Below are 15,070 nucleotides of genomic sequence, written 5' to 3'. Positions count from 1 at the left end.
TGAATGAGCTCTTTTTCTTGTTCTTGCTTTGTCATGTCACTGTGACCTCTGGCTTTCATTTTACCCTACTTTTCTGTCTTTCCATCTCGCCCTCTCTCTCTCTCATCATGCTGATCTCATTGTTGTCCCAGGTGGTGACAGACAGGAAAAACAGACACTGAGTGAGGCCAAAGAGGAACAGAGGGGTTCATCAAACCCTAGAGAGCAGGGAGATTTCAGATCCTGTGACTTATTCACGACAGAAGACACACTGATCCGGGTGGAGGTACGGGGCCTTAGCTCCCAGGACCAACCTCCAGGATGTCCCGGAGGAGGTCTACAGGTGACCTTGTGCCCAGGGACATCACTGAGGTCTTAGCCCGAGAGGCGAGGGTTCAGCGTGGGCAGAAGAAGCCAGGAAGCACCCTGGGACAGGCCTTCAGCTGGCTAAAGGGGAGCCGGAAGAAGAAGAACATCGCCAATGGGCTGAACCGAACTGGTATTGGTGTGACGGATGCCAAACTGGGACTTCAGAACCATGAGCCTGCAAAAGGTGAGTGGGTCAGGTTGTTATACCTAACCTTTTTTTAATTTAAGGTGTTCAGCTGATTCTTCTATAGTGACAATAGGTAAGACAACAGAAGAAGCTTTAGCTCCTACATAACCAAAGGTGACACCCTAGCGAATAATAAGACTTAAAATCAGAACGGTTTTACACATATTCAGTATTTTTTGATCATCAAAGTCTCATTAAAAGTTGAATTGCAGAAAAAAAGTTCAGTAGAGGAGGCTCACTGTTCTTTGACAAAATTCAACACAAAATGGAATTCACTCATTGTACTTCAGTCTGTATTTACTTAAAAAGCCAGATATTTCCCTCATGAGTTTGTGGAGACGTAGACAGAGCTGGCCAAATTTGCTAAAATTTTCCAAATGAATGTTAATGTTACCCCGTGTCTGCTGGACCCTCAAGTCTTACAGCTTGTTCTATGCCCCCAAGAAAAAAAATCCACTAATGCAGGTTTAATAGAAAAAGATTTTGATGTAATAGAGACTTGTATTTGTGAATTTTAGATTTTTTAAACTGCTAGCTATTTTCAAACCAGGAAATGTTTTCTGTTTATTAGTAAAATTGCCAGGATAATCTGGACAAAGGATTATCTAGATAAAATCAGCCTGATTATCAATGAGAGAAGTTTCTGTCTCTGATAAGAGATGCATAAAAGTTCTTCTTTAAGGTTCCTTTCATTCGACCATCACAGTTTTGAAGCCACAGTTGGCTTGTTTGGCAACTCTACCTTATAATTCTGTCGTGTTTTGTCTCATGATCACAGACTGTGTGGTCATGATGTTTCAGAAAAATGTGTTGACTTTTGGATTAAGATGAGAAGGTAATAGGATTTTGTTATCGTCAGGACATCAGTCTGTACATTTATAACTTAACAAGTAGGCTGACACAGGGGTCTTATCCCTCTTTCTGTTTACTGATGCGTTTGCTTGGTCGGCAGCACAGAGATTATCCACAGTCCCCATTTCCTGTTTTTGTTCCACCGCTAAAGCCATCCCTTTCTCTTCTGTCATTGTGTGTGTGTGTGTGTGTGTTACTGTAGTAACTATCCAACAACTCTTGGATATTCAGATTCACAGTCTTTCAGACCTTTTTTGGTCTTTTTTGGTTTTTGTGCTTGTTCCGCCTAAAAGGGACTTTCATGACCCCTTATTATGCCTTACATTGTGGTTCTGTAAGGTCTATGGAGAACTATGAATACTGCATGGGTAACGGACAGTGACTCCATTTGAAACCAAAGATTAACTAGTAGTACGGCTAATAATTCCCCAGCAGAGGATGTGGCCAAAAGAAAGAATGTGTGGGAACCATATATTTTGGCATTTTGTCTCAGTGATTTTCTTATTTTAATACTTAAGTCGACCACTGTCAAGCATGTCCAAGAAACAGATTGCAGATAATCATGAACACCCAACTAGTCAGGAGCTGCAGTTTCAAAAGTGACCTAGAGATGAGTGAGGTTTTTGCTCATTCACTGTATTCCCTTATTGTTATACAGCATTGTAGGTTGTGTTTATTGCAAGATAATAGTTTTTTTTAATAACCCTTGATTTATTTTGTATTTGACTGCTGGCAAGGATATTGTTTTAGTTTGTCTGTTGTTGTCCAAATGTAACCGCAAAGTTTGATTTTGGACAGAAAATCAGTAAAATCAGAAAGCTGAAGGTGGACACCCTTCTCTGTTTTCTCTTAATTCTCTCAATATTTCAAAGTGCAGCCGTGAATCGTTGGCTGGATCTGGTCAAAGTTAACCTGTCAACATACACAGGAGTTCTGTAGCCTCTGGAGTCCCATCTTATTCTAACTAAAAGAACAATGATGCTGTTTGACAGACTGAATTGTTCCTTATTTCAGCAGCACGAACAGCTGGTGCTTTCTGTCTCACCTGTGTGTGTGAACAAATTGTTAGGTTTGGGTTGTTTTCTTTGGCAACCTTGTCTTCTACACAGAAAGTGAGGGAAGCCTGTTTTCCCACCAGTAAATTATTACTATTATTATTATTTTCCTTTTGCTGCGGTTCATTCTTTCTGAACCCGCTGGGTGACTTTGACAACCTCATGAGACAAAGCATAGGCTTGTACAAAGAAAACTGACACACACTGTACTTGCACACATCCTTATAGTCTCCTTGTCTATCTGCTTGGTCTAAATGACTATGCTGGTTTGGTTTACAGACTATTAATCTATATATTTAGAGTTTGTATTTGACATAAGCTGTTTAAGCAGTGACCTTTCCTATCCTGTCCTATCTTGATACTAGTGTCCTTATCCAACGAATTTCAGTTGCTGTTGGCTCTTTGAACATCATTTTCTGAACCAGTGACTGCATCAGAAACAAGTGGAATCAACTCGATCAACAGACATAAGATACATCTGAAATCTCTCCCAGTTTTCTACTGAATTCACACAATTTCATCACAGTGTCTGACTTCTAATGTAGTGCCCTCAAACATTTCCAATCCCCATGATGATTCCTAAATGAATCACCATCATTTTTCTACTCTCTATATTTCCACATAGGAAATAGTGAATGCATAATGAGGAAACAGTTTCAGGCACATCAATTATTTTTCACATAGTCTAAGTTGGTGAGACGCATATTTGTTATAGCGCACAGACATTTGACATGATGATTCAAATGACAACAGTACACTGAATTCTAGTGTCAAATTAAGACTCTATACCTCTCTTGTAAGCCACTGAGCCTTCTTGTTTGTGTAGCAGTGACATGTAGCTCTTACTATAATAGGTCTTTGTTGGTGTGTTGACATTGGCTGTGTCATCCCTGCATGGCTGGCTCAGATCTGCTCGTCTGCCGATCCAGAGCTCTGCAGTCCAGCACTGACGGCCCGCTATATTTTACAGAGATTCCTCTCGTATAAAAAAAATAACACGCTTTGATGTTCTGAATTCCTGGGAGCCGTGCATCAGAGCGTTTTTTTTTCGTGCGTGTGTGTGTGTCAAGGTCTGTAAGCGTGCGTGTGTGCGTGCGTGGCAGCCTGGATGCCAGATTGGGCCTAGAGTTATGCGATAGAGAGGAGAGATTACAACGAATCACAATGCCCCATTCAGCCTTGAGAGGACTCTTAGGGAACACTCTCTCAATGCTTTTTTAATTAGAGCAACTTCTCAGCGCACACACACGCACACACACAAACACACACATACACCTATCTTTTCTCTCAGATTTTTCAGGGTTTTTTTTCAGTCTATTCATTACTGCATATTACTGTTTTTGATTTGCTTGTCAGATTGCTTAATACCCTCTTTTCAGCAGTGCTGTGGGTGTGTTGGTCTTCACTGCTTATTATTGTGTAATCAGCATGTGTTTAAAGCTGTGTGTGGACGTCTGCAGTGGTGTGTGGGGGTGTGTGACCGAGTGCTACCCTGTATCAGAGAGTATCTCTGTGTTTGTGTGTCAGCAGCATATTGCTAGGCTTAGGGCGGCGCCAACCCAGCGCCAGCGCTCATTACATCACCTCGACACACACACACACACACACACATACACAAGGGCATATAGAGCCCCCGCAACTACCTGCTTTGTCCAGCACAACCCATCTTCGGCTGCTGGCTGTTTGAGCGGTGAGGTCATTTTGCACAATCCCTGGGATTCCATGTGTGCGTCCAAGTGTGTAATCATTGTTTTCTACATCTGTGAAGTAATGTGTGTGTACTTGTGAGAATACTTTTTATTGTGTCACAAATGCAAACCTTGCTCGTAATGGATCCCATTCTATGCTTGAGTTTCTCTATCTACATAAGTGTGTGTGTGTGTGTGTGTGTGTGTGTGTGTGTGTGTGTGTGTGTGTGTGGCTGCCACATCACAAAACACAGTCAGGGTGTGTAGATTCACAAACTATAATGTAGATTACAGACTTAGCAGAGTAATTGAAGAGCAAACATCTCATTACATGGAGAACATTGTATACAGCCTTAGCTCTATTACAGGCCACAACTCAGGGCTACTTTAATACAGTTTGACAGGATGAAGGCAGTGAGTGGAGGGCAAAGAAAGGCATGAGGCAGAAAGGGAGGAGTGTGAAAGTTTAATGCTCCCTCACAATGTTCCCTGCGAACATCAGTCACCGCTCGCGCACACACAGACACACACTTTGACGAGCGAGGTAATTTTACCTGGGTAAGCAGATACCTCCAACCCTCATCCATCACCGCAGACCTAAAGCCACGCAGGTGAGGTAAACGTCTCTCAGGCAACAGCACTGGGAGGAGCACTTTGCTGTGGGGCGACAATGGGGTCTGACTGTGATGTTGGGGGGAAACATTGACATTGTCTTTCAGGTCATGTTTAATGTGAGGATATACAGTAGAGTAACACGCGGAGATGTGTCGCAGCAGAGTGGGAGAATGGGCGGATGGAGATAGCAGAACGCATCATAAGAACTGAGGTCACAACCACCCACTGGTTATATGTTTTTGTTAATCAGCTTTAATTTCACCTTCCGCACACACAGACAGACATGCAGAGCAGAGAAACGTACTGTGTTTGTCTTTTTATGATGTGTTTTGTCATCTTTCCTGTAGTTGATAGTGTTTTTTGTATATTTTGAAAAATATTTCTTTCATGCTCACACAATCTTTATGAGAACCCTTGCAAATAACAGATATATGCACCTATGTGTACTTAGGAACGGGGTTACTAAAATTACTTGTGATCAACATCCAAAGCTTTTCTCCAGAAGTATTGTTTATGGAATGAGAGCTAATGGGTTGTTTTATAGGACATGGAGTGTGTTTGATGTGGCAGGAAGCAGCTGGAAGATTTTAGCGTGGGACTGAGGGAGTGGGAGTCTGTATACAAATGGATATACAACTGATTTACCCTCAAGATCGCTGTACGTGTGTGTGTGTGGGGGGGGGGGGAGTCTTGTTACGTAACTTGATGTAATAGATACACCTGTTGAACACTGTTTACCTGATCCAGCTGCGTGTCCTCGGTCTGACTTTTTTTCCTGTGAGGAGAAGAATAGACCCAATGATGGCAGTGAGGAATTCAGTCCGTCTTGAGTGAAGTGACATTTAAGACCATATAGTTCTGATAGCTTGTGCTCTTAGAACACTGACCAGTGTCTCTTTATCTTATTTGTTTCGGATTTAAGCTGCAATGCTACACAATGATCTATCCTCTGACTGGCCTCTTGTGGCCTCACAAGCTCAAGCTCTCATATTTATATTTAGCAAGCTGCAGATTCTCCACAAGAACCCATTCCACCAATAGGAAAGGAAAGTATAACAGAGGCAGCAATTTAGACAAAATGAAAAAATAGAGCTTAAGGAAGGAGGTCAAACCCTGCTTACCTCCACACAGCTGGCCAATGACTGTATAAAGTGGGTGTGACCACTGGATTGTCCTTTTCGGAAAGTTATTTAATGTTTGGACACAGCTCCCCTGAATCTGACATCGGAGGGGATTTCCAAAGCCATTCGATCATCCGACAAGCACTTCTAATGAAGTATACTTGAAAATTGTCTGAAGAAAAAGTCTATAGTTAAGATATTCAAGAGAACTTAGTCAACATACATATATCATCTTCTTAATTTCTTAGTATATTTTGGTCCACATTATATTAGGATAGGATCCGCTGCTTCCCTTTTAACTATTTTGTTTAACCTGGAGGACGGAGGACTCACAGTGACATTTAGTTCAGTGTGAACTTTGTACTTTCCCCAGTATTCAGCAGAAAATATGCTGCAGTAAACAGAACTCTCTACATTTTGCAAGCTGATACCTCAAACACATATATATACACGTACACATTCGCCCAGTACCGCTACCACTCATTCCTTTCCGTGCCTGTAGGTGGCGCACATTGGCATCTCTACATCTTCTTCTCATGCCAGTAGGTGGCACTGGTTAGACTGGTACTGCAGGCTCATGTTGGAAACTGTTGCTTTGCAGGTCTGGATGTTATTGACTGGGCATGGTTTTGAGCGCTGTCACTATATACATGCCCTCAGGGATTTTATTGTGATAGCAGCACCTTGCCACAAGATGGGAGTGCTGGGCTGAGGTTGGCAGGTTCATTTGATGTGGAAATTAAACTTTAAATAATTTTACTAAGGAGAATAGATGCCATCAGTACCATTTAGGTCAAGTCTCAGACCTCCTTAGTCTTGGGTACACACTCAATAATAAAAGTACACAGAAACATTTAGAAAGGTAGATTCCTTAATCCTGTCTCAAGGCCCTGGTGATGGTCACCCTGACAACCACTTTCCCTGACAACGGCATTCCTCTACACAAGTGTCCTTTAATGTACGCATGCGTACGTGCTCACACACATACACACAGACCGGCTCGCTATGCTCCCCTTTGAGTTCTCTCCAGCTGTCAAATCCTAAAATCTCTCTTGACAATGACACATACTTTGATCACACTATTTAAATGTATCTAGGGCATGTTTGGCACGTTGTATTGCAGCTCGTAGGTGAAGTCAGGGTACAGAGCATCCAACACACACAGACACACTCTCTAAGTGCACTCTCATAGCTCTGTGACAGATGAGATAGTAAAGTCGGAGTACTCTACCAGCACAAATGTACTGGGTGTGGTTCTGGTGGGGCTGCATTAACAGGCAGCATCTCTCTGTGAGCGTTTTATTGCAGATCATTTTACACTCTGCAATAGGAAGCTCGATGGATATTATCCTCTCGCATCTGACATTTCTCTTTCTCTCATGCAGATACATTGATGCACGTACGCCATAAGCATTCATATTCCCATGGAAATTCCCAGTAACACCTCCTGCTCTTCAGTCACCGAATCGATTCCTCTCCCAGAAAAACGAGGGATTGTAAATTCTTCCTCGCGACTCCCCCAGTCAGTAAATCAGCTTTTTATTGGAGGCTTTTTATCTTCCAGCAGCTCTCTACACATGAGAAGGGTGGGGGATGGAGGGGAGGGAAGAAACGTGATCAGGGTGACCATGATAAGCGAGTGTGTGGTTCATTTACTTGCTCTTCATCATCACACTCCCTTCTTTTTCTTCTTCTTTCCTCCATTTTGTTCCTACAAGGAATCTTACATGATACGATCAGCGAGTTGCATGCTGACGGTGTTCATGTCATTTCTTTTCTTCCATATGTCTCGCTCGTTCTGGATTACTGCTATCGATCTATAAGTTCTGGGATTGGTGTCATCGGCAAAAGTCATGACATCATCATTGTTAGACCCCAGAAAAGTCATCATGGTATTCAGGGACTGTTTAACACTGTCAGATATGTTCATTGTTAGGGATAGAGGAAAGTGGGAGGATGAAGAAGGAAAAGGAGTTACAGTAAAGATTGGGGGGTTGTTGGAAGTGTTGCTCACTGTTGCCCTATTTACCATCTATATTTGCTTCCTCGTGTTTCCTGAAGATTTTCACACATTACTGTGTTAGTTCTCTGTCAAGTATGAGCAATGTTGCTTCTCTGGAATCCCCCATCATGCCTGTTTCTGTACCTCACCCATCTGGCTCAGCATCTGTATTTCCTCTAAGCATAGCTGGACTGTTCTCCCAAAACAAGCTTTGATCTGTCTCACCGATTGACTGGCATACATCCTGCTCTTTCTTGTTTCTTCATCTACGTCGCAGAGTGCGTGTGTTATGTTCATACGTGTGTGTATGTGTGTGTTACGAGGGAATTTCAAAAGGTGCCAGACAGGAGAGCTGCACCTGTGAAGATCACTTGAATTATTGAGCATCCCAATGCTGTTTTTAGTTTCCACTCTTGCCTTTATCTCAGGATTTATTCCCTCTTTTTGGTACTCATTCCTATGCATAAACACCACTGATATACTGCTCTGTTCCCATCAGCAGCTTTCAATCTCTTTCTGTGTGTGTGTGTGTGTGTGTGTGTGTGTGTGTGTGTGTGTGTGTGTGTGTGTGTGTGAGACTGTTGGAGAGGAATCTGTGTTTTCTCCATCACCACATTGTGTTGACAGGATCTGTCAGCTGGGCTTATAATGGTTTGCAATAAAGACAACTGATCACTGCTCGCTAAAAGAGGAAATTAGGGGGAGGTACACATCTGAAGAGTGCCATTTACCATGAGAGAAAGGCAAGTGAATCATTTGATGATCTATATGATGGAGATAAGTGTGTATATGTGTGTTTGTGTGTATGTAAGTTTGTGTTTTCACCCCTCTCCAACACAAAAAATGCTCAGCTGTGTGAATGCTCGACTTGGGAGCACAGCGATCACAGAGGCAGAGAGTGGGAGGGGCACTTGCACACACACACATAGGCGCACACACACACACTTGGTAGTGAGCTTGTCAGTGTTGGATGCTGCCGTTGCTTCAGCAGCTGGATGTACAGGACTGGAAGTGTGTCAGCTCGGAGAATAGCACTGATGATGTTTGAGTTGTATTTTTGCATGCTGGATCTGTGTGTGTGATAGCGTTTGAGCTGAAGTGTGTTTGTTTTATAGGAATGGTGTCAGTGGGTCTTTAGTGCACACACTATACTGTACTATGTGTGTTGTGTGTCAGCAGGACTGAATCAGCAGGAATTGTTTGACCACTGGGACTCAGGAGTGCAGTATTGACTTTGACTCAGGGTGTGTTTTCATGTTGGAGAGCAAGGGACTGTGGGAAGGTCTTAAGCAAAGGAATACACATGTAATGTTACAGGACGACGAGATGATAGACCCCCTTTAGGGGCTTCAGGACTGCCCCAAAATGGGGAACAGCATCCAGAAGAAGAAGAAGGTCCAGACAGAGAAAAACTTCTCTCCAACCACATCCCCAAGCTCCAACCGGGGAAAACCTAAAGGCTCCTGGCTGTTTGGACGTCAAGACAAACTGAAGACAGGTAAGAGCAACACAGGATGTCAGGAGTGTATGCTCAGATCAGCCGCCATAAACATTTGTTGACAATCTCGAAAGACTGATTGTTGGAAAAGTAGCTTTTTTATTCATAAAACCAGACTTGAATGTGAGCAGTTTGAGAAGCTAACTGACCTATGTAGCTGGCTGCTTGCGGATGTGTGGTCATGTGCATGTGAATTAGTTCCTACAGTAAGCTTTTTAGATGCAGAGTGACAATATTCCTGTGCTGACTTTATCTTAGTCAGCGTCAAGGCTTCCTGCTTCTTGCACAAGTATGCAGAAGAGGGTTGTGTGTGGGCAAGAGTGTTTATTTTCTGCTTTTCTTCCAGTGATTTGTTTCCTGCTGACAGATGACTAGGGTAACAGGGGACTCTAATTTAGGACACAGTGTATATGTGTGTGTGATCCTGTGGCTAAGAGTGGGTATTATTTTATGATTCTGTGAGCTGTTATTGCCAGACCACTATACCTGCAGTGGAAAACAGCTCAGGCTGTCCCACACTGATCATTGTCTCTGTTAACAGTCCCTGAAGCAACAAAACCCACCAGACAAACAGGTTTAACACAAGACACACAGATTGTCAGATAATGCTCTGCCACTGAGATTGTTGACATTTTCTCTTTCTCAGGTGTTCAAGTTCAGGTTTGTCACATATAAGCATATCAATGTATTTAATTAAAAAAGGGTAAAATTGAATAGTATTAAATAATAGAGGGAGAAAAGGCCATTATCCGGTTGGTTGGGATTCTTAATGATTCCCCTAGCCTTATTCTTGCATCGTCTAGTGTAGTGAACTTTAAGTTTCTGGACACAGGGTCACTTGTACCAACTCTAGCCTTAGAGCCGCAGTAATACATATTTTCATATTAACAATGGATCCATTTACTGTGTGTAATTCGAAAGGGGTTGCTCGTTGTGACGAACCCACAGAGAATTGTCACTGGACTCCGCAGCTTTTTAGCATATTTCAAGTCATTGTTTTGGTTTGTACTGTTTTGGTTCGCTCTCATCGCCCTTGTTTCCAGTCACAGCTATTTTCAGAAAAATTGCTCTGAAAAAACCTACTATATTCACCAAGGAGCAGATGAGTAAGGAGCCAGATATTCCACTCAGGAGTTGGTACAGACCAAAACAAAGCTAATAGTTGAGTGAATATTAAGTTACATCCACCAATAAACAACTTTGTCAGGTAAAGATATGTCAGTGTTGTGTTTACAGCTTGTTCCGCAGCCCCAAGTGACCAGAAAATGATTATTGCTTAACAAAGGATGCCTGGACCCATGCGGTTTGAATTTATAATTTTTTTAGGCTGTACTGTTATTTTTCTGCATTTAAAGACACTGATAATGTTTCTTTTTCTTTCATTTTTACTGTTGCTTTGGCACATTCTCAATTACCATGGCAAAGACTGTCTCCTGGGGCATTTCTAAGACTCAATGAAACTGATAGATAAATGTAAGCCCACACACTGTTTCATTTTCACTTCAATCAGTCTACTGGTTTCTATCCAAGTACTTTTAAGCAAACAAATATTTACAAAATCTAAAAGGCTAAATCAGTGTGGTTTTGGTAAAATATGTCCACGATTGCAACAAAAGTTTTTGTGTTTGCTTCAAGATGATATTTTTTTTAAAAAACAGTGGTGCAAAGACGTTTGATGAACAGATGCTGATGGAGCAATTTGTTTACCACAAACCCTCCACAGATCTTAGTTGCCTCTTGTTCTCTCTCTTCTGTTAGATGGCTGTCATGGTTATATGGCCATTAGCTGGGGTTGGTGCATTAGAATATTACCAAATGCATTTATCTGCTTGTGTCATTAGACAGCATGAAATATGACCAACATTAGCTGGAACCAAACAGCAATAAAGATCAGACCAAGACTGATCAATTCTTGACAGACTTCCATTTTGCTTGTGGGTGTGTTTTCTGTTGCAGTCACACTTTCAGATGAGGGAAATTCAATTCAGTTTCATATTGTAGCCTGTATTTTGGTAAATAAGTTCACTAACATTTTCCTTAACAGATTAATTCAGCCCCTTAGTGTGTCTTGTGTTTCTCCAATGTGGTTGAAATTGGTCCCTGATGATACTGGCTGCCATGGTCACAGCTTACCCTAATGAACCCTGTGTGTTAATGGTATGGAGGTATGCATCAGATGTCAGTAAACAGGACCGGGGCAGTGAAGGAACCTCACTGATCAAAACCTCACGCTGGCGTTTGTGTTTGTGGGTGTGTGTGTACAAAAAAAGATGGACTATGCTCGATAATGAACGTGTGTATATACACATCTTGATTTCATTTTCTCTCAGGGTGGTCGATGTCTAAGTGGGTGTGTGTGATTGTTGTCTTCTGTTTTCCTGTATTCACTGCCTCATTCATGGGGAGTTTATTCAGACACTTGGGGTGTGAATGCATTCCTACATTCCAGACAATTTCCTTACGCATGGGCACCCATCCAGCACGCACACACACAACTTCTCCGAGCTTCTTGAAATGAGGCTGAATTCCTGTTTGAGGAGATTGTAGCTTTTGCAATCCCTATCTGCAATCTCAATACTCTCAAATTAACCCAGATAGAGCAGAGAGAAAGAAGAGCGTGCATTGTATTTCATAGAATTGTGACTGCACATGTATTTATATGCAGCTGTATTGATGCAGCACTCCCCAAAGTTGTCTCCAAGTTGTTGACTTTATTTATATAACAGTAAACCGTAGCTATCAGCCACAGAAAAGGCAGTAACCACACAGTAGACGGTGTCTCTGTGCTGCAGTAACGCAGCTTCTAGGTGTAGCAAGCTAATGAAACATGCAGGAGATGAACTCAGTGGCTAGATCCTCGCTCTATGCTCCTGAAATATGTGTCATGTCTGTGGTTTTGGCCTTGTCCCAAACCAGAAACCCCACCTGTGTCCTTCACAACACCTGAGAGGTTGTTTATAATGGGGAATACAACACTTAACAGACTGGGAAACGACTGGATGTCACACATGGAGGGCCTCGCCTTTTCTGTATTTTTGGTCAAGGTCATCCATGGGTGTCTTTTTTTTTCTGCATTGCGTTTCCCATTGGCTTTTGCTCAGTCACTGACAAGTTCATGTTAAAGGAGGATGTTAATGTGTCCAAGTCTGGGATGTAAAAATGACATCTTTGAAATACTTAACATGTGTTCTGAACTTTTAGTCCTCAAACCTCAGACAGTGTGAACTCAGCATCCATTGGGTTGACTAAGTGTGATCCTGAAAACCAGTCATAATTACCAAGATTGATAGTCAAGCAGTGTGTCTCCATCAGAAGGGAACACCCAAGAAACCACTGAAGAAGAGTTACTATTAGTTTTGCAACTCAGAAATAGTGAAAATGCCAAAACTATAACTATAAACTAAAATATTCAATTTACTATCACAGAAAATAGAAAACTGAAACAGGGAAAGTGTTCTTATCTGTGACTACAAAGATGAAACAAGATGCTTTCAAACTTTTTAACTTGCACCTGGCTCACACTATCAACTCATCAATTCAAGCATTGGTTACCAATGACTGCCTGTGTTTGTCTGCACGCAGACTGTTAAAAGACACAATGTGAGAGGTGAGGCGAGATGTGGCCAGCTGAGCTCCAAAGTCACAAAGATGCCTATTCATCTGGTGATGTGAGCACCAGGACAGTGGCTGCAGTGGTTAAGATTAGCTCACTATGAACTCACTTTTACTGCATCCACAGGTGGTCAGTGACGCAGAGGAAGCCAGACACACACTCACTCTCTCTTTCTTTGCACTGTCATCCTTGGATTCTTGGGTCATTTTGAGGATCTGTAAACTCATGTGATGCAGCTGATGGGACTCCAGATGTTTCATATTACCTCTTCATAAGTGTCCACTCTGCAGGGAGAACCTCAGCTGGCTTTCATTAGGATAGACTGACTCAGTGGGTTTCTGCGCAAAGATGAGATGTCAGAATGATTCATCTAATTAACTATTGTATCGCTGTAAACTTGAAACTAAAATATTAGGATATATTGTTGAAATCACACACCTTATCTACCTTTTACCTTCATCTCATTCCCTCTCACTCCCCTCTGCTTCCTCTCCTTTATGCTGTTATCTTCTTGACCTTGGATTGTTGGACGGTTATTTATCTTCCAGCATTCCAAAGGGGAGATATTTCCATGTACACACAATAAGATTTACTCTGACTGCTCATCTTTGACTGTGCAAAATGGAAAAGCTGTGACTTGGAAGGATGAAGGATTGATAGGTGAAGTAAAATGAAAACTGATGACAGAATTAGGGAGGGAGAACGGAAAGAAGGTTACTCTAGTCTCGAGGATATAATGGGTAGAGAGGAGGAGGGGAACACATTGTATAGGACTGTGTATAATTTGAGAACAAGGCTGCCAGCAGATTTCCTTGCCATTTTCATTACGGCCGTCTTGTGCCGAGTGTGATATTCCATATTCCATTATCCTGCTGGGTAAGGCTCGCCTAAGCCTTTTGATTTCTGTAAGCGGGGCTAAGACGCTCTCTTCTTGGTCCTCCTTTGAAGATCCCATTTACTGTGTGCCACTGACTCCCCGCAGAGAGCTTAGGCAACACACAGTTGGATAAAGAGAAGATGACTTTTCGTCTCTGCTATCTGCCTCTCCTACGCCTCGCCCTGGCTCGTCTTCCAGCCCTGATCTTTTATGTTCTGTTTCTGTTTCTCAATGTGAATCTGACTGCTCTCCTCTGCTTTTCATGCAGGCAAGCAATACCTGCACACACAGCTACATATACATATAGAACCTCATTTCCCTCTTCATTTAGTTTATTTTCTGCTCTTTCTGACGATTTCCCACCACGAGAGACAAAACAATAGGTGTGTTTTTACATCTTCTTCTGTTTCCCTTTCTTCTCCGGCCACAGCTTTCTAATTTGTCTGTGCTTTAGTAAAAAGCCTTCAGTCTGTTTAAAGCCCTGTCATTCATCACTCCTTCCTGTGACATTAGGCTCTCACGACCTTAATGGCAGCACTGCCTGTCCTGGCTCTGCCTGTTTTAATTGTTGTCATCAATTTTTCACCTGTAACATCATGTTCTGACCTGTTGCACCAAAGTGTTCTTCAGAGATGAAGGGACTTACCTTCTTCGTCTATCCTGTCCTCTCATGCCCTTCAGCACTAGGAACTTTTGTTGTTTTACTCAAAATGAAAGGACTTCTTTGGCAGCATGCAATTGTGGTTAGTCTAGCTACTCTGGTCCTAAATGTAGCATGGGAATTTTTTATCCATTGGATGGCATCTCCAGAGCATTTTAAAGTAAGGATAATTCCTTCTAAATGATCCACAACCCGGTTGCAAATCCCATGCATGCCAAAAGAAAGTGTATGTGGGGTGTATTCATAGGTTTGCAATGTGATGGCTTGACCCAAATTTAACTGAAGCTGCTGGGAAAAAATCCTGTTATTTCAGCCATAGTAGCAGTGCTGTAGTAATTTAAAACACATAAATTACTACCTGAAGGCAGTAATCCATTACATTGCTTATTAGATACATTTGCTTTATTAAAGCTGCACTAGTCAACAATTTTATATAAACACTTGATGAAGTGAAAGGTGTAACTCATAGTAACAAACACCCGACCCTGCAGTTGTCCTCAGCTCTATGGAGCCTCTTAGCATCTTTCAGCCAGACTCATTGGTTTTGTTGTCC

The 15,070-nt window shown here is 42.1% G+C and overlaps 1 protein-coding gene across 3 annotated transcripts in view; it reads left to right on the top strand.

The window, feature by feature from the left end:
- kiaa1522 (KIAA1522 ortholog) overlaps nt 1-15,070 on the top strand; it is a 36,329-nt gene that overhangs the window by 1,051 nt on the left and 20,208 nt on the right. For 2 of the 3 annotated variants that reach the window (XM_051390454.1, XM_051390453.1), the window contains exon 2: nt 132-532. In XM_051390454.1, the coding sequence (XP_051246414.1) occupies nt 301-532 (232 nt within the window). In that variant the 5' untranslated portion in view covers nt 132-300. Of the gene's footprint in view, nt 1-131; nt 533-8,820; nt 9,367-15,070 lie in introns of those variants that run through there. The other variant, XM_051390455.1, reaches the window with a different exon arrangement.

The sequence above is a fragment of the Dicentrarchus labrax genome, unplaced genomic scaffold, assembly GCF_905237075.1.
Source record: "Dicentrarchus labrax unplaced genomic scaffold, dlabrax2021, whole genome shotgun sequence".
Lineage (NCBI taxonomy): Eukaryota > Metazoa > Chordata > Actinopteri > Moronidae > Dicentrarchus > Dicentrarchus labrax.
Note: the sequence above shows the minus strand (reverse complement) of the source record. Positions and strands in the feature narration are given on the sequence as shown.